This window comes from Aotus nancymaae, unplaced genomic scaffold, assembly GCF_030222135.1.
Source record: "Aotus nancymaae isolate 86718 unplaced genomic scaffold, 86718_ANA_hifiasm-v0.15.2.pri h1tg000016l, whole genome shotgun sequence".
NCBI classification, from domain to species: domain Eukaryota; kingdom Metazoa; phylum Chordata; class Mammalia; order Primates; family Aotidae; genus Aotus; species Aotus nancymaae.
Window position 1 is genome coordinate 13,505,040 of NW_026988428.1, and position 19,928 is coordinate 13,524,967.

Genomic DNA, 19,928 nt, shown 5'->3' on the forward strand with positions numbered 1-19,928 from the left:
ATAGTCTTGATTACTTTAGTTTTGTAGTAATGTCCATATAAATTTTAGAATCAGCTTGTCAATTTTTGCAAAGAAGTCTGTTGGGATTTTGATAAGGGTTGTATTGAACCCATAGATTAATTTGGAAAATATTGCCATACCAACAACAAATCAATCCATACACAAGGATATTTTTCCATTTCAACATTTCTGGAACTTCCTTCAACAACATTTTTTTCTTCTTTCAACAATCTTTTCAGAATATAAATTTTGCACATCTTAAAATTAATTCCTAAATATTTTTCCTCTTTGATGCTATTGTAAGTGGGATTATTTTTCATTTCATTTTCAGTTTGTTCATTGCTAATGCGTAGAAACACAATCTATTAATGCATTATTATTATACATGTTGTAAAATAATATATAGTTAATTAGGAGGGCACTGATTGATTATTGAATATACTTATCATCACATTTATCTTTAATGGACTAAAATGTTGCATTTTCTGTGCAGATATGACACTACAGAAAGAAAGTCTGGAAGGAATTCCACTCCAGACCCAGAATCAGAAACCTTTGAAACCTCAGGACAATATATCACGACCCATCCACGGTCCTTTAGTTTTAAAAACCAATTTTGAGGAAGAAGAGGAAATAGATAAACAAAATGGTTAGTAGACCTTTTCTCAGGTTTATAATGCGCATTCAGAAACCTCGCGACATTTTCTACATATATGTTTAAGTATAGAGATTTATGATGAAATATATAAGGCAGATTTTGCTGAGAACATTACTTGAATTGTATTAAACAAATTTAATTCGTTATGTTCTAATTTGTTCTATGTCTAACATATTTATGATCATTTGGATTGGAAATTTTTGTTGTGTGATGGTTGGGAGACATATCTGATGCTTAAATATATACAGATGTATATATTAGTATATATAGAGAGATACTAATAAGTTCCATTTTTTATATAAATTGTTTCTAAAACACATTGATGCACATGTTTCTATTTATATACATATGTATTAATAATATATTAGCTTCACATTTAATCCTTGAGTTACAGAGGTCTATGTAATAGTTAATAATCTATAAAGCACTGTCATCTGCATTATTCTAGGTCATCCTCACAAGAGTATGAACAAGTTTAGAATCCAGGTTTTTGCAGTTTTGTTCATCCTCTGCCTCCCATGTCCACCCAGCACAGTGGTGCCAGAAGGTATGTATATACAAGATAAACATGAAGAAAAATAAACTCTCACTCTGTCTTTGTGCTGGAATGTGTCCTTCTGTGGGTCACAGGCCACCATAGTTTCTGTGCTTAGGAATACACAGAGCTACTTATTACTGTTTCTGTGTGCTGCAGCTCCATGTCTCTCATGCCTACATCAACCTCCAAATAAACATACACCATCTCAACATTGAGTCTATACATTCAGCATCTCATTTCAAAGTACATATTACATAGTCCTTTCTTTTCTCTTGACTGATCCTCTTTAATACTTAAAATGTAGCAACTTGAAACTATTACTAGTATGTAAAATTATTGACTTTAAACATATAAAAACATAATCTATCCATGAAAACAGTATTTGGGGTTTTTCTTTCTAGTTTATAAATTTTCAGATTATTTGACTTTGGGAAAATTTAATTTTAAAAATGTATCCTATAGATGCTTCTAGTTTATGGACAATGACTCCTGAAGAAATTGAAGAAAAAAGAGCAATTGTGGAGATGTGTCATAAATCTGGTAAGAAATCAAACATTTTTTGTATTTTATAATACTTGATGTGATCAATATACTAACTATTACTTTTCTTATGGTCGATTAGGAGAATACTACAGATTTCATACTCCTCCAGGTATTTCATCCTCGAAAAGTGTGGCCCGTATATCAGAGAAAGAGTCAGAAAAGACGTTGGAAAGTGGCAGTGAATTGCAAAACGGTAAGAAATGAAAAGGTAGCATTCATAGTGATATATAAGAGATACTTGGTGTGATAGACTGAATTATTTAGTATGATGTACAGAAGAATAAAGTGATAAATAATACATTGTAATTGAGAGCTAGAAAAAAGTGTTTGTATTGGATGACCCAAAGCTGCTATTAATGGGGTTATGTTATCCTAGAGAAATGACAGAATGAATAGACTTCATAACACACATGACACTACACACTCCATGGGGTAATCCTGTAAATAATTTGCTTTTACCATTTTATTTGTCTTTGAGATAAATCACCCCTGTGAAAGAGGTCTAGATTTTTTTTTCTGAATAGAAAAGTAAGCCTAGCCCAAGAAGAAGAGATCACAGAATGACGCTAGCGGCAGGACAAAGATTATTTGGTCATTGAATGAGAGTCTTCTGTGGACAAGGCTATTTCAGGGTCCGTGCTGGAGGACAAATCAACGTCTCTGTGTTTTATGGCGCTTACTTTTGGAGAATCTGATTTATTGTGGATGAACATCCACAAGATCCTGTGCAAGTCTGTTTGTAGCGAACTATTCAAACGTGCGGCGGTAGGTGGCAGCAACACACCATCAGATGGAGAAGAGTCTGCAAGACTTGGGAGCCATATAGGGAAGGACAGATTGCAAGGCTGCACTACTCAGAGGAGAAAAAACAGAAGGAAATAAAAACAAAAGAAAAAAATAAGTTAACAATGAACATTAAAGATGGCATATTGACCGGGCGCAGTGGCTCAAGCCTGTAATCCCAGCACTTTGGGAGGCCGAGGCGGGTGGACCACGAGGTCAAGAGATCAAGACCATCCTGGTCAACATGGTGAAACCCCGTCTCTACTAAAAATACAAAAAATTAGCTGGGCATAGTGGCCCGTGCCTGTAATCCCAGCTACTCAGGAGGCTGAGGCAGGAGAATTGCCTGAACCCAGGAGGCGGAGGTTGCGGTGAGCCGAGATCCCGCCATTGCACTCCAGCCTGGGTAACAAGAGCGAAACTCTGTCTCAAAAAAAAAAAAAAAAAAAAAAAAAAAAAAAAGATGGCATATTATGAAGACTATTGTATGTACTTTTGCTTTGTATTATGCTTTCAAGGCTTTTATTTTTAAATAGCTTCAGTTAATTCCTATATACCCTTCACCTAGATTTCCTTCAAATATTAGCATTTTACCATATTTCAATTTTCACTCTCTCTAAATATACAATTATAATTTTCTGAACTGTTTAAGAGAATAAGTTATAGAAATGATATCGCTTTGCTTTTACATAACTGTAGTATAAATGTAAAAATCAGAAAATTACCACTGAAAACAATATCATTCACAACCTTCTTTTCCCATAAATTTTACCAATTATACCATTAATGTTCTTTATAGTAAAATTAATGTTATCCCCTGGTCTAGGATTCAATCCATAATCACACATTGCATTAGGTTGTCATGTCTCTTTTATTCTGCTTCTGTTTATTTTAGAATAAAATTATCTAGAAGTGCATGAGGAAAGCCGAGAGTATTATTTATCAGTGTAATTAGCATTTTGTAGTGTTAATACATTTTATGTGATTGTTCATGGTGAACAGATAAAATCAAAAGCAATATTACAAAATTCAGTATATGAGAAACATATCCATATGTTTAGTGTTGACTAAATACATACAATAGTGTTAGATAGCTTAAATTTTTTAATTGCCATTGAATAAATAATCCAAATAGGAGAATATACTCACTTCTTTTTTTTTTTTTTTTTTTGAGACGGAGTTTCGCTCTAGTTACCCAGGTTGGAGTGCAATGGCGCGATCTCGGCTCACCGCAACCTCCGCCTCCTGGGTTCAGGGAATTCTCCTGCCTCAGCCTCCTGAGTAGCTGGGATTACAGGCACGCGCCACCGTGCCCAGCTAATTTTTGTATTTTTAGTAGAGACGGGGTTTCACCATGTTGACCAGGATGGTCTTGATCTCCTGACCTCGTGATCCACCCGCCTCGGCCTCCCAAAGTGCTGGGATTACAGGCTTGAGCCACCGCGCCCGGCCTATACTCACTTCTTTGTTGACAATTACAGAATTTAAAACTCATATATTTATTAATTTATTGTTTATTAGATCACTGTTCAAACAACACTCGCATTAACTTGAAAGCTTTTTTACTTTCATCATGAATTCTACCATAAATTTCTTATTTAAGCATCTAATAATTTCTGGAGTGACTTTTTCTTCTTCTTATTTCTAGAAGATAGTCTTACAGTTCCGACAAAATTTAGCCAATATGAAAGACAAGATGAAATAAAAACATCATTGCAAAGGAAACCAGGGACTGACATTGCTGCTTCTGAAAATGGAGGTGAGTTAATATATTACTGATTGACTGAATCTATCACCACATAATAAATGTCTGAATTTTATCTTTTACCATATTTGAATTTTCACTCTCTCTAAATATACAATTATAATTTTCTGAACTGTTTAAGAGAATAAGTTATAGAAATGATATCGCTTTGCTTTTACGTAACTGTAGTATAAATGTAAAAATCAGAAAATTACCACTGAAAACAATATCATTCACAACCTTCTTTTCCCATAAATTTTACCAATTATACCATTAATGTTCTTTATAGTAAAATTAATGTTATCCCCTGGTCTAGGATTCAATCCATAATCACACATTGCATTAGGTTGTCATGTCTCTTTTATTCTGCTTCTGTTTATTTTAGAATAAAATTATCTAGAAGTGCATGAGGAAAGCCGAGAGTATTATTTATCAGTGTAATTAGCATTTTGTAGTGTTAATACATTTTATCTGATTGTTCATGGTGAACAGATAAAATCAAAAGCAATATTACAAAATTCAGTATATGAGAAACATATCCATATGTTTAGTGTTGACTAAATACATACAATAGTGTTAGATAGCTTAAATTTTTTAATTGCCATTGAATAAATAATCCAAATAGGAGAATATACTCACTTCTTTGTTGACAATTACAGAATTTAAAACTCATATATTTATTAATTTATTGTTTAATAGATCACTGTTCAAACAACACTCGCATTAACTTGAAAGCTTTTTTACTTTCATCATGAATTCTACCATAAATTTCTTATTTAAGCATCTAATAATTTCTGGAGTGACTTTTTCTTCTTCTTATTTCTAGGAGATAGTCTTACAGTTCCGACAAAATTTAGCCAATATGAAAGACAAGATGAAATAAAAACATCATTGCAAAGGAAACCAGGGACTGACATTGCTGCTTCTGAAAATGGAGGTGAGTTAATTTATTACTGATTGACTGAATCTATCACCACATAATAAATGTCTGAATTTTATCTTTTACAACTAATTTTTCTTTTTTTGACCATGTCATGGTTAACACAGGGAGTTGGAGGTACATTACAAAATCAGATGCTTTCAGAGACTAAAATGTCTACCAAATACCTTGCGTGAATTTGTGTTCAGTGTGTAAGACATTCCATTTTCCATATTTTAATGAGAAACCTGATGTGTGTGTGCCTGTGTGTGTGTGTGTGTGTGTGTGTGTGTGTGTGTAGGTTCGACTCCAGACTGTAATGAATTTAGGTGTCATGTATGTGCTGTAATATACTATAACAGAGCTGTAAATGAAAGAGGCACTTAATAAGTCATTTGAGTAAGTCTGCTTTAAAGCAGCTGTATTCAAATATATATCATGTGTGCCAACACATCACATTCTAACTGTGTATTATAGCTTAAATATTTTGGAACTGCTTTTTAGCATAAACATGTTGGAAAATCAATCCTTTGACTGAAAATTCCAGGCATTTGTTTTAAAAATATAGAGAGAGTTTGTGGGGAGATTGAAAGGTGTGACTGGTGGGAACAATGTGCATGAAGATCAGGAAGGGAGTTGAGAGCAGGTGTCAGTAAGGACCAGTATATCTTAGGCATATTGGTGATACTTTCTGCTGTCCTGGTGTCAGCCATTTTCTTCTGTGTATGCTTTTTTCTTTTTTCTTCTGGTGCTAAAGTAATTTGATTCTTTCTTCTTATATCTGCAGCATTTTAGTCTAGCTGGCATTGTTTAGTTGCCTTGAAGTAATCAGTTTAGCTGCAAATTAGAAACACTGCTAGTTTCTCCCATCGGAGTTCCCACTGTCTATATAACCTGTATAAGTGGGATCCACTTAACCTGAGCAATTCTAATTGGACATTTTGTTGAAATATTATTAAATCCAATTGCCTTCTGGTTAATCAAAAGTTATTTTCAACCATTGATAAACTAATGACTTCATATAAAAGTAAACTTTCCTTCACATTGTGACATTAGTAATATATTCCCTACTTTGTTGGGTGTTAGAAAATGTGAGAATGTCATTATACAGTCATTAGTCTATCTACCATCCTTTTGGTGTGGTTGTTCAACCAGTTTATTACTGTAATATCGTTATAAATTACTATCATAAACTGGTTGAACAACCATACCAAAAGGATGTTACAAGAATTCCATCATCTGGCATTCTAGATTCTGGCATAGTTAGGCTTATTGATTTTCCAGGCATCATACTGTTCTCTGTGTCACTAGATAAAAGAATCTTCTGGGTATATGTATATGATAGATATATCTAAACATATTCAGACCCCTGTATTCATAAGACATCTTTGAAATGAAGGTGATCAAAAATTGAAATTATAATTAATGAGTTAGTGTTCAATTTCAAGAAAAATACTTGAGGTATTTTCTTAGTTTTATTTTAATGTGTTATACACTTTAATAAAGTTCACAGATCTGGAGTGAATAGCTTGTTAAAATTTTACGTGTGTATGTATCAATATAACCACATTTATGGTACTCCAGATGGCTCCTTCCCTCCAAGTCAGTAGTCTTCTCCCAATGGTAACCACTACCCTGCTCACTCTTACTATAGGCTAATTTTGCACTTTTTGACATTTATATAACTGGAATTATGCAGTTTGAACTCTTTTAGTTTGGATTCTTTTACTTAATGCTCTTTTTATGAGACTGACCATGCTGTTGATTGTAGCAGTAGCCTTTTTATATTGCTGTAAATATCTACAGACAGATAGATATATGCCACATATATACACACATATCTATATATAAGATGTATACTATATATATGTATGTATATATGAAAACATGGGCATTTCTTCTCTGTATATAGTCTATACATATACACACAGTTGATACACACACAAACCCACACACGATTGATTCTTGTTATTCCTGGTAGCTACGTTCCATAAAGCTGACATGAACCCTGAATTAGCAAACACTGAATCATTGCTCCTTGGGGAAATACGTACACACACACATATACATACATCTCACAGAGATTATAATCTTAAATCGTAGAAATTACTCATCCTGGTATATTGTTTTCTTTATATTACAAAAGAGAAAACAAAGTTAAGAAGTGTTAAGTGACTCTCCTGAGGTTCCCCCACCGACAAGCCTCAGAACTTGGATTCAGATCCCTTCCACCTCTCCCCAGAGTCAGAGCTTCTTGCACTGTGCTGTGCTGCCCCCTCCTGTCTCCAGCCATTCTCTGGTCATCTCTGTATGAACTGAAATGAGCATTGTTAGACCTCAGCTAGAAATGTGTGGGTCTAACAACTCAAAGTTTTCACCACTCTTTATACGTTTGTAAACAAATAAACAAACAAAAAACAACACACGAAAGCACCATGAGTATCGATACTGAGATTATGATGAACAATATTTCCAGTGTGGGACTATTGTTAACATTCCTTCTTGCACATGTCTTCTAAAGGCCATAAGCCCTCCTTTTCTTTGAGATAAGCTTGCTCTGTATCCTAACCCACAATGAGAATTTTCAGTCCTTTAACTTTAGCCTTTCTGGTGGGGGGCTAGTGGCACATCTTTGTAGTTTTAATTTGTATTTCCCTGATGACTCATAATGTTGAGCACCTTTTCATAAACTCATTGGCCATTTTGACTTTCTCTTTTGTCTGGTGCGTTTTTAAGTCTCTAGTCCATCTTAAATGTGTTTTTTCTCTTATTGATTTCTCTAGGTAAATCTGGATACTTTCTGCCAACCTACTGTCCTGTTCACTAATTCTCTTCCTCTCTGCTCTTCAATCCATATTTTAAATTCTAAATTTGTTTGACCTTTTTATTGATTTTCTACTTAAATTCTCTATCAGTTCTCTCTTTTGATAATGTTTCTGTTATTTTTTCCAACTTCTTGTTTGATAACACTGGGATATCTCTCATTTTCCTCAGGTTTTTGCTCATTTGTTCTGTCTTACTATGCCCTTCTGATATTTTATTTGCTACTGAACATTATAGATAAAAATTACATGGTGTATGAATGATGTTGTTTTTTAAGAAAGAAACTTTCCTTCTGGCAGGCAGCTAGACTATCAGCTGGCCACCTTAATTCTGTGAAGGACTGGTTTTGGGCTTTATTAGGGGTGATACGTTAATTTTCATTTCTTTGAAGGTATAGTCCTCATTCCTAGGATATGACCCTCACCCCTACAGCATTGCTTTACTGGGTTATCAACTGAGACATGGGGTGTTCACCAAGATATCTCTACTCTGGTGAGGCTTCTGTGCCAAATTTTACCTCCCGAGCTGTATGTAGATGCTGAAATCTCTGACCAGTTTTTAACCTCCCAGATGCTGTTTTGCTGAAATCCTAGGGTTCCATTGTGTGCATGAAAAATGTGGGAGTCGGGTAATGACCTAAAGGGAGTTTTAGTTTTATGCCTATTTCAGGGGAACTTCTTTGTTGTTCTTCCTTTTTCATTTCCCCCCTCAAGTTCAAGCCAATTAGACAGTCCCAGACTTTTGGCTCTTTTTTACCTCCTTGGTGTCACTTTCTGCTTGTTATTTCCTTACATGATGAACTAGACATGCTTTCAGTGAGAAATCTGTAGTGAGTGTGGAGTGTAACACCTTCAGGGAAGAAAACCAGGGTGAATGTGAACGTACAATTGACTCTGTGTCCCTCCATTGCTCTCAGGGATGACACGAGCATGCGTTGGGTTGTTTTCCAATCAATGTGTTTTGGCATTTCATAATTGATTTTGGGATGAAAGTTATTCTGATAAAAGCCATTTTTGTCATGGCAGAAACCAAATTTTTTTTTTTTAACGTTTTCATCACTGTTTTTGTGTAAGCTCCTTGAGGCCAGGAACTGTATATAATCAATCGCTATAGATAAATATCTGTAGTAGAATGCCTGGCACATTATGTGTACTCAGTAAATACTTGCAGAATAAATGATGATATGTTTAAATGCATTGAATGACTGGGTGAATGTAGACATATTTATAAAATTTACAGTTAATTGAAAGTTAATTTCTTGGAACAATTAACCATATCTTACAGTGTAATCTCAAACAATAAGAAGCATACCTTCTTACATTTAGTTACACAACATTAAATGGTGGCTTTTCTTTGAGTTGGGGAAACCCAACATGATGGAGTTTGTGAGGGGAAGATATAGTGGGTGTTTTGGCCAAATGTTTCACAACAATTTAGGAGTTTTCACTAGACGGTAAACTCACATTGGATTATTAGAAGTAGTATGGAAAGATAATTAAATGAGATTTAAAGTTCTCAGTAGCGGGTCTGATACCTAGAAAATTACTCCATGAATGGCAAATATTATTATACTAGTTTCGCTGATTTCTCCACAACTTAGTTCACATTTGGGTGTCATTTTTAAATAAGGTTATTTGACACACACACACACACACACACACACACACACATATATATATACACTTTTTTTTTTTTTTTTTCCTTTTGAGACGGAGTTTCGCTCTTGTTACCCAGGCTGGAGTGCAATGGCACGATCTCGGCTCACCGTAACTTCCGCCTCCTGGGTTCAGGCAATTCTCCTGCCTCAGCCTCCTGAGTAGCTGGGATTACAGGCACGCGCCACCATGCCCAGCTAATTTTTTGTATTTATAGTAGAGACGGGGTTTCACCATGTTGACCAGGATGGTCTCGATCTCTTGACCTCATGATCCACCCTCCTCGGCTTCCCAAAGTGCTGGGATTACTGGCGTGAGCCACCGCGTCCGGCTGACATAAAATTTTATGCTAAGAAAAGGTCACTTGTACGGTAAAGGAATTTGGAATTTTGTATGTAATATTTAAAGCAACTATGAATATTTATCCTGGAAAATAGAAGACCTTGGGGAAACATGAAAACTGCTTTAAGAGTTCTGAAGATTTTATATGGAAGATAAATTACATTTACTTTGAGTATCTCTAAAGGGTGGGACTAAAGATGATTATAAATTAAGGAAAACTTTGTTGACTCTGTGAATTTTCTTGCAATTATGTATATGTAAGTTTACATACTGTGTATTCATATACATATATATAGATCCACATATATTAATCTAAACATATAAATGTATGGAGACAGGTATGGTATCACAGAGAAGTGTCCAAACAAAGGTGGACAAACGGGGTGTTGTAGAAAATATTCCTGTATTGAAAGGTAGTTTGTATCACTTTCTGCCATCATTGCCACTGACAGAAAGGTTTTGTCATAGGAGGTGACTGTTACGTTCCACAGAGGAACATGTTTCTTGGAAGGAAGAAAAAGGAAGCTTTCATGAAAGACAAAGAAATCACCATATCAAAATGTTCAAATGCTAAAGGTAATGAATTCTATAATTTTGATTCATTTGTAATTTGGCTAGACGAGTTAAAGATAAGGTTGCTCGTTATAAAAACCAGTATAAGAGGAATGGTAATAAATCCACATATACACTGAATAGGAATCAAGAGCTCTAAGGTTCCAGTCCTGGCTCTGTCCATAATTGTATGACCATGACAATTTTTCCTTATCTGAAAAATAGCCTGTTGAACTGTATCATTTCTAGGAGTATTGCTAGTTCTAAAGTTACTGGCTCTCTTAAATGGTAATACCAAGTGCTTTAATATATAATATCAGTGTAAATGAATTTTCTTAGAAAATATTTTGAAAATTTTAAAGAGTTTAATCTTGAAAAGACTTGTATATTTTATACTTGTTGCTAACCCTAGTCTGTGAATAATCAAGACATGTGATAAAATATATCCACTATAGTTTTACACTACCTTTAACTGTGCTTAGAATCCACCATGTGGTGTCTCTCTGCTGAGTGCCCCTCAGTCACAGACTAAAAATACAGTTGTCCTGTAATTAGGGAGCTTCACATACCCTCAATCAAAATGCAAACCCATTTTATCTACTATCTCTACCATTAAATATTCTCAAGCATAAGAAAGGGAACTAGTGATCGAATTATTTCTGCGGAAAATTGTAAATCTTTCTCTCATTTTATCACATAAAGATGGAAAGGTTTTGCCCAATCCATCAAAGAAACTCTTAAAGCTATACTAATACAGTAGCTGCCAGCTAGGTATGACTGTTTAAGTTAAAGTTGAATAAAATAAAAAATCAGTTTTTCATTGGCACTAGCCACATTCCATGTACTCAGTAGTCACAGGAGGCTAATGGCTGCCATATTGAACAGCACAGATTTAGAACATTTTCATCATTGTGGAAAGCCCTACCAAGGAGTTCTGCTCCAAAGCATGTAACAAGAAGTTAGTTCTGCTTCAAAGCATATGACAAGTTAAAGTTGTTACATTTAAAATATGTTCAGAACCCCAACTTAAATGGGACCATTCAACATAAAAATTTAAAACCTTTTAAAACTTTTGTATGGAGATATTAAAAATATTGCCACATTTATTTATTTACATATTGAAAATAATGGCTATAGTTTCAGAGTTTTATTTTGTTACTGATGACATTTGGAAATCCATGTGGCAACTAGGGAATGTTAATGATGCTTTCCTCACAATTAATAAACATATATATCATTTTAAAGAACTGTTCCCATCATGTAATGTTTGAATAGTGAAATACTAACTGAAATTGTTTTTAAAACTAATATTGACGTTTTATTTTCTTAATTTCCTTTAAAAGATAACAAGGACAGTGCTCATCCAAAGCATTCCCTAACTACCCGACTAGTACTTACAACGCATGTATTAAATGCTACTGAGAATATCAATATGAAGTGCAGAGAGGATCCCTCTTCAAGTAAGACATTAGCTCTATCACTTTTTGGCCTTAGGTATATTTGTCTTGCCATGGATTTGTATTGGTTATTTGAAACAGAATTTTTAAAAAGAAAGGAAAAAAAGGTTTCAAAATTATTCAGTACTAAGAATTAAAGATACAATATCCTCCACTAACTGACAATGAACTGTGATGTAGGTCCTAGTGCATTATATGCTTTCCCACTAGTTTAAATTTGGGTCTTAAAATTAATAATATGCTACCTTTTTGGAAGATTCACTAGCATAACATTTTAAATTTCACCCATAGTGGAATAATGCATTGACAGCTTTTTATGACATTTTGGATTATTTTTTATTAGTTTGGCTTCTCCTTGACATTCAGTTCAATGAGCTACTTCTCTTGATACAGTGAAGACTTGTGAATCTTCCTGATCCCTTCCCTTCTTTCTTTTGTTCCTTATTTTATGTATTGAACCCCTAAAATATTCTTGGATCGCAGCCTGACACTGATAGGAATAATTGTGATTTGCCTCCAAGAAGCCCAGTTTAGTAGCTCTTGTTAAAAATATGGATTCCAAATCATTGGACTGGCAGCCTGGGAGTAGGGCAGGGCCATGATGTTTGAGGAAGGGACAGTGAATCAGATCTTTATTGAGGGCTTAAAGCTTAAACTGAGAGAGCACAGAAAGATGTATTAGTCTACTGTAGAAAACTAGTATAATCTACACTGCACATTTGGTGATCAGTTTCTCTGTGCAGTGGTCACTTGTGATTTTCAGAAGCCCCGCACAGTGAAGCGACAGAATGCCCCCTCTACAAAATTGTTTGAGAATTCTCTGGAGATATGTACCATAGAAATTCCTGAAAAATTGAGAATATCTATAAAATTTTTGATGTGAAAATATGCAAATAAAAAGTGAAAATTTAATATTCTTAGAACTTACAAATTCTGATTACTTAGTCTTGACTAAACTCTCTGTACACCCAACTTAAGTCCTTAAAAGAAAAAGGTAAAATTCACTGAAAGTATTTTACGTTAATCCAACTTCTTAACAAGTAGTAGTTTTGGCTAAAAAGTACAAAAAGATTCATGTTGAAAATAATGATTCTAAAACTACTTAATAATAGCATTATAATAATATTTATAATTATATTTTGAATGCAATTTTATGTTCCGTTAAAAGAATCCACACATTCGTTTGGAGAAAAGTATTTTTCTTTGAGGAAAGCTACTTATTGAAGGTCATCTCATCAGTCTACTTCCAAGATAGATTTTTTTGGCCCTTAAAAATAATTCACCTTTTTTTCTAAAAAGTAAAGTATTAGGGTAGTACATTTATCTTTTACTCTTGCTTGACATGTGAATGCACAGATATGTAATTATCACCCACAGTAATTTCAAAGATAAAAGCATCTCTTAAAGAAACTGTAAAATTTGTATCTTTTCTAAGTGAATGGTGTCCAGCCAAGGAAGCCTCATTTTAAAGGTGTGAAAAAAAGAAAATGGATTTATGACGAACCAAAGAACTTTCCTGGCTCTGGAATGCAGAGAGGTAAAGTGTCCATACATTTGATATTTCTAAATTGTAATTTTAAAAGAGAGTAATGTCAGATATCTTCTACCTGAAAAACAAATTAGTGTCATGTGACATAGATGTTACTTTAGGTGTCAACTCAACTCTAAACTTCATTATTTTGGCTTCCATTATGCCATCAAGCACTTACAGTGCAATATGTTATTTATGGGTGTGAAACCAGCCTGTGTTTTATTCCTCACTCCCTCCTGCCTTTCGTTACAGCAGTACAGACCCCAGGTCCCCAAAATAAAATGAGTTACCATCGCAATAATAAAAATCGAAATACTGAGAACGCATCTTATGTTCACGTTGAAAGAGATGCCGTCAGGAGTGTCTCGTTGAATGCACCTCCCCGCAGCAGGCCCACACAGGGGTCCTACAATGAAGTCCATGTTAACAAGGAACCCAAACCCAACGTCAGTCCAGGTGAGAGGTCCTTTCTTGATGTGGTTTACTTTTGTCTGTGGTTGGCATTCCCATGGAATTTTCTGATGGCTTGGCTAATCTTCACTGCTACCTACTCCCCTCTTCTTTTTCCTGGCCATCACCACCATAGAAACTAGTGAGAAGATTTCTTCCACGTGCACTCCTGCACGTGATTTAAGGGATGTGGAAGAAAACTCACGTTGTGAGTGCAATGACTTCACATTGCACCTCCCTAGAGGGTTTTTCTTCTTCTTTTATCAGAGCACTGCACTTTGTTCCCCCTGGACAGCTTCATGTCACTCTGGAGGACTGTTTTTAAATGGCTGACATTTTCTTGTTCCATTAACTACATTGTTCAGTTATCACTGTCAGACTAGTGCCTTGCCATTTCTGTAGGCCTTCATGATTATTTTCTGAAAGGGTTAGTTTGGGGATTAACTGCCATATTTTTGACAACCTCTCATCCCTCTCACCATGTATAGATTGCTTCTATGTCATTTCATCATGTAATAGGCAGAGTCATAGTATATGTCTGGAAGTACAAGGCTACCAGGGAGAAGAGAACCAAATCTCTTTTTCTTCCTGTTTCTCAGATGGATTTTGCTCTTTTGAAGTTGAGTTTCATTTCTTTCAACTTAACAAACTGCTGCTCAATTCTGTATGATTTCATGTTTGTATTTTTCCTTGTTCATGGTCTGATTAGTGGAGTTCTGAATATTTTGTACTTTCGGAAGCATAAGACTATATCTTTCTTAGTTTCTTTTATAATTTAAGAAATATATACACCTACCATGTACCCACAAACAAAATGTTTATATACATTTACTATGTACCCACACAAAATGTTTATATACACTTACTATGTACCCATAAACATTTTGTGTTTGTGGGTACGTAGTAGATGTATATAAACATGTTGTTTATGGGTACATAGTAGGTGTTTCCTATACAATTTAAATAGACATTTGCATTATTTGAATTATTTTTCTCTTTTCTTTAGAATGATATAGGAATGTGTATATGTAAATCAGAATATTCTTAGGTGAAACTGGCTTTTAATTTTATTTATTATTATTATTTTATTTATTGTTATTATTGTTTAACTGCAAGTGGATGGCTGTGAAGAATACAGTGAGTACTAGAACAGTTGTCGATGTCTAGATTTGTATGAAGGTGCCAGAGTTTATACTCTGTATTGCTTTTGCACCATTAGCGCAAATGTCAACACAAGAGAAAAGCAAATTATTGGTATTGTGGATCATGTTTGAGAATACAGCTGCATAGTAATATTTGAAAACACAAATATAACATTGTTAGATAGTATTAGAAATGTAGCTATGTCAGAGAAAAATAAGTATTGAAGGACCAGGTCAGGATATAAATGCTTTGGCTGTCTGGGATAGTGAGTTCACTACTTCATCATGCTACTTAGTGCAACCATGGAAGTCACTTCATGGAAGGACACAGGACTTGGGCTGTACCTTCAAAGTTTCACAGTTTTTAAATAAAAGCTCAAACAGACACTAGCAGAACTTATGTAAAACTATGATTAAGCCATGCAGTGAAAATTTTTATTACGTTTAGATATCATACTCTCTTGTATCTTATCTTTATTTGAAGCACTGAACAGCCAATTAATAATCTGTAACCATGTTCACTTATAACTTAAATTGTCTTAATAAACTCACTTGTATCCCTGATGCCTTAGCTTTGAAATGGTAAAATAAATTCCTTAGAGAATAGCTTCCCCCCGAGATGTTTATAACTTTGAAACACCCTTGGAATATGATTTTAAAGTTCTAAAATATTTAATCCTGGATTCTTTTCCCTCAGACAAATATATATCAACATCATATAATGGTTCAGCCTGGCCAAAACGAATTCCTTCTTCAAAAACATATTCAAAAAGTGAAAAGATATATCCAGGTAACTATTTATAAGTGGTTTTAATGTATTATGCAATTCTGAAAATGAATAAGTTTTTAAGTGCAAGGAATATTTTAGAAAACATGAAGATAAATAAAAATGTCAAGATATATATGCACATTTAATTACTTGGAGTTTAGTAGTTATCATGTCTACTAGTAATTTAATTCGACTGTTTTGCTGTGTTCCTCTTTGCCTATTTTTACGTTGTTACCAGAACAGGTTTTTATACAGTTCTCTCCTGGGCAACAAACAGTAATTGCAGCAAGTATGTAATATGTTAGATGAATTTTTGGCTGTGCTACAAAGCAAATACATTAAACTGTGTCTTAACACAAGACGTTAAGGCTTTGCTATATCTACCATAGACAAATTGGCTGGTACAGGCTGACAGGACATCCAAGATATTTTCTTTACATGTTTATAAACCATGGAATTTTAAAAGACAACATAATCCCTCTGGTTATTATCTCTAAGTTTAAAAGCCAACAGCTGCTAAACCAATTGAGAATGCTAAGAAAACATAATTTTGTTTATATTTACCATAAGAATTCCCTAGACATTTTCTGAGTACAATCCATGCTTTCTTTGCAATCCTGGTAGGCACTTCTTCTTTCTCCTATGGTATACATTAGAGGTTAGTGTACTCTCTTAGACAAACTGTTTTTTATTTTTTCTTAAATTTGCTGAAGAAAATTTTGTTCCAAACACAGTAGCTAGCTTGAACATGGAAATTGCTCATCTTTTCTTGGCTAGTTGCCATTTTATTCTGTAGTGAACAATTGAATGGAATCATTTGATAATTATTTATTCTCAGTCAGTGTCCAGTGATGCCTTTGACAACTGATTTGGCCACTTTAAACGAAACTTTGGTCAGCTTTCTTTAGAATGTCTAGCCTATGTATTTATGACCTGCCTTTTATGTGAAGTCTTGAAAAGCCACTTGCTAATAAATTGTTTTTAAATAGTTTAATAAATATTTTACTTGAATATTTGAGTCAGTACACACAGGCTAATTTGCGTGTGTGTATATTTCAGAAAAGAAGAAGACAATTTATAATGGTTATAAGGGTAAAAGTTCTTCAACTTAGTTCTTTCCTCTCTGGGGAAGAAAGAGAGGGCTTAAGGAAATGCCACAGCACACCGAATGGTAGCCCCTGGGATAATTTGTGTTGGTTGGGAGATTCTTTATCCTGACTACATACTGCATCCATTCTCATCCAAGGACCAAAGAGTATCCAAACCTACAAAAAAATAAAAGCAGGAACTCAAATATTCGTTCTTCAGGCTTAACATTTGTTAGTCATGTTTAAGACCTCCACAACTTGCTTTATAGGACCGTGTAAACTTGCAGTTTCATTACGGCTTTTAAAAAACGAAGTGGAGTTATAAGAAATCAGAAAATCACATACCCAGTGTTAGGGCTAGAATAATCTGTTAAGCGTGCTCCATATGGCAGTGCTATACTGAGCACTTTTCATGCCTAATTTTATTTAATCATCATAAAAACTGGCCAAATAGGTATAGTCTCCTGGCTTAACAGATAAAGAAAATGAGGTGTAGAGGCCAAATATCTTAGGCAATATAAAACTTCTCATAAGTGGCAGTTTCTGACTTTAAACATAGTTCTGTCTGACTCTAAAAGCGTCTCACAAAAAAATTAGACATGACATTTAAAGTGTACTCCAGTGCTTTTTGTCATTTGAATGACCATGCATCAGACCTCCTGATCTGGCTTCTGCCCTCTGAGGGGCTAATTCTATCCCATCCTACCCCATAGACTTCTTTTCAAAGCTATTAAAGTTCTTCATATTTAGTAGAAGACTCCCTTTCCCTTTTAATTTACAGTATAGAGTGAGATATTATAGCACTTCTGAGTTATGTGTACTTCCATTAAATAAGGTTTCTTTTCTCTTTCTCAATATATATTTCTCTCTTTTCTGAAACATGTTCCCTTATATTACATGAAGCTCAGAAGCCCAGGTACCCCATCTGATGTTTGTCTCAGCCCCATGCTCTCGATTCTGGCTCCACATTAGAATTAACTGGTGAGCTTAAAACAACCACCACCAAAAACCAAAACAGTTCTCACTCACCACTTAGACCACCAGTGAAACTGATGCTTCATTATACTTTTGTTTCCTCCCCAACTTTCTGAGACATTTTTTAACTTACAAGATAGTTTACTATTCTTTAATTTACAAGAATAGTTCAGTGAACAGCCATGCGTTCTTCACCTATATTCACCAATTAACATTTTGTCACGTTTACTTTCTCTTTTTCCTTGATTGTATTTATATATCTGCATATAATGTACAAACACGTATTTCTTTATTTTTGTTTTTTGGAACCATTTGGGAGTTAGTTGCCAATATTCTCACACTTCATTGCTAAATACTTCAGCATGTACCTTCTAAGTTCAAGGGCATTCTCCGATATAATCACACATGACTATCATATATAGAGAATTCTATCAATGTTGATAGAATTGATAGAATCAACCATGTCTAATATTCAATCTGTATCAAACTTTTCTACTTGTCTGATAATGCTTGTAATAGCAATGCTTCCACAAAATGTAGTATGCACCGAAATCACCTGACAATCTTGTTTAAATTGTAGTCTAATTCGGTATATCTGGGTTGGAGGCTGAGGTTCTGAATTTATAATAAGCTCGTAGGTTCTTGGGACCAAACGTTGGGTACGACAGCCGTAAAATTGTTGGTTTTTTTTTCTCATCCAATTTCCAATTAAGCATCATTCATTGCAATTGGTTGTCATGTCTCTATTTAATCTCTTTTTAAAAATCTTATATCTCTTTAAAAATTTCCCAGGATTTTTTTTCCATCCTTGTCATATACATGTGTCTTTTTAGAGACAGAATCTTGCTCTGTTGCCCAGGCTGGAGTGCAGTGGTGTGAACACAGCTTACTGCATCCTTGACATCCTGGGCCCAGGTGACCCTCTCACCTCAGCCTCCTGAGTAACTGGGACCACAGGCTCATGCCACAATGACCAACTAATTTTGTAATTTTTGGTAGAGATGGGATCTCACCATGTTATCTAGGCTGGTCTCAAACTCCTGGGATCAAGCAATTCTCTCACCTTGGCCTCCTAAAGTGCTAGGATTACAGGCATGAACCACTGCACCTGCCCCATGTCATACAAATTTTAAGAGTTCAAGCCAGTTGTTTTGTAGGATATTTTCTAAGGTGATTTGTTCATTTGTTTCCTCCTAATTACGTTTAGATTAAACTATTTTCTTTTTGCAAAAATACTACGAAGATCAATTAGTTATTTTAAAATCTACACAAGCATTGTATAGATTTGCCCTAATGCCCTAAGCAAACAATTCCATGGGGTGCCCTTAAAGAACTAGTGAAAAGGGGAAGAAAAATACTTTGTGAAGAACCTCCGCTCTGTGAATTTTACAAAAGTTAGCATTTCTTGTACTCTTTGAAGGACAAGAGAAGGACAGTGCCCAATTCCTAGTGAATCTAAATAAAAACAACTTGTTTGGTTATAAATAATTTGTTTATACAAAAGTTTCTTTTATCCTACTTGTTTTGTATTGCATGTGTGTTCTAGCTATGGAAGTATTTATAGGAGTAGGAAATACTGCATTATGATGATAATGTTGATGACATCTGTTTTTAAAAAACGGAATTTGTTTTGAAAATTGAGAAAGCATGTAAAGTAGATGTTCATGAATGAAATGCCCTGGCATGATATGATGTGATATGATAGTCTATTGTAAGTTCTTGTAGAGACTGTCTTGGTCATAAACGATGGAGTAGTGCTAAATGTTTTAACAACTGGCTCTTTTCCCCCACCTCGCTCCCCTCCCCCAGAAAAACCAACTGGAAAAAATCCAAAACAAAATCGCTCTGGTTTTTCACATTTGACAATTAGCGTAAAGCAAATAGTTTCTCTACAGCCAATTTCAAGCTATAAATGTGACATCAGTACACTTGCAAAATTCCTGAAAATGTGTCAGTTCT

At 34.6% G+C, this 19,928-nt stretch overlaps 1 protein-coding gene across 1 annotated transcript; it reads left to right on the top strand.

The window, feature by feature from the left end:
- The first annotated feature begins 495 nt into the window (after window positions 1-495).
- LOC135275248 (uncharacterized protein C12orf50 homolog) lies at window positions 496-17,319 on the top strand. The gene is made up of 10 exons (XM_064376681.1): window positions 496-649; window positions 1,659-1,736; window positions 1,819-1,932; window positions 5,093-5,203; window positions 10,474-10,581; window positions 11,901-12,017; window positions 13,450-13,551; window positions 13,798-14,001; window positions 15,835-15,927; window positions 17,264-17,319. Exons 1-10 carry the CDS (start codon window positions 496-498, stop codon window positions 17,317-17,319), a joined length of 1,137 nt encoding a protein of 378 aa, XP_064232751.1.
- Window positions 17,320-19,928: the final 2,609 nt, after the last annotated feature.

What these genes read in the sequence shown, in the direction of transcription:
- LOC135275248 (XM_064376681.1), top strand. Translation starts at nt 496, where the DNA reads ATGACACTACAGAAAGAAAGTCTGGAAGGAATTCCACTCCAGACCCAG. An exon ending in GGAAATAGATAAACAAAATG is followed by an intron (nt 650 to 1,658) that starts GTTAGTAGACCT and finishes TGTATCCTATAG; the next exon opens with ATGCTTCTAGTTTATGGACA. An exon ending in TGGCTCTGGAATGCAGAGAG is followed by an intron (nt 13,552 to 13,797) that starts GTAAAGTGTCCA and finishes CTTTCGTTACAG; the next exon opens with CAGTACAGACCCCAGGTCCC.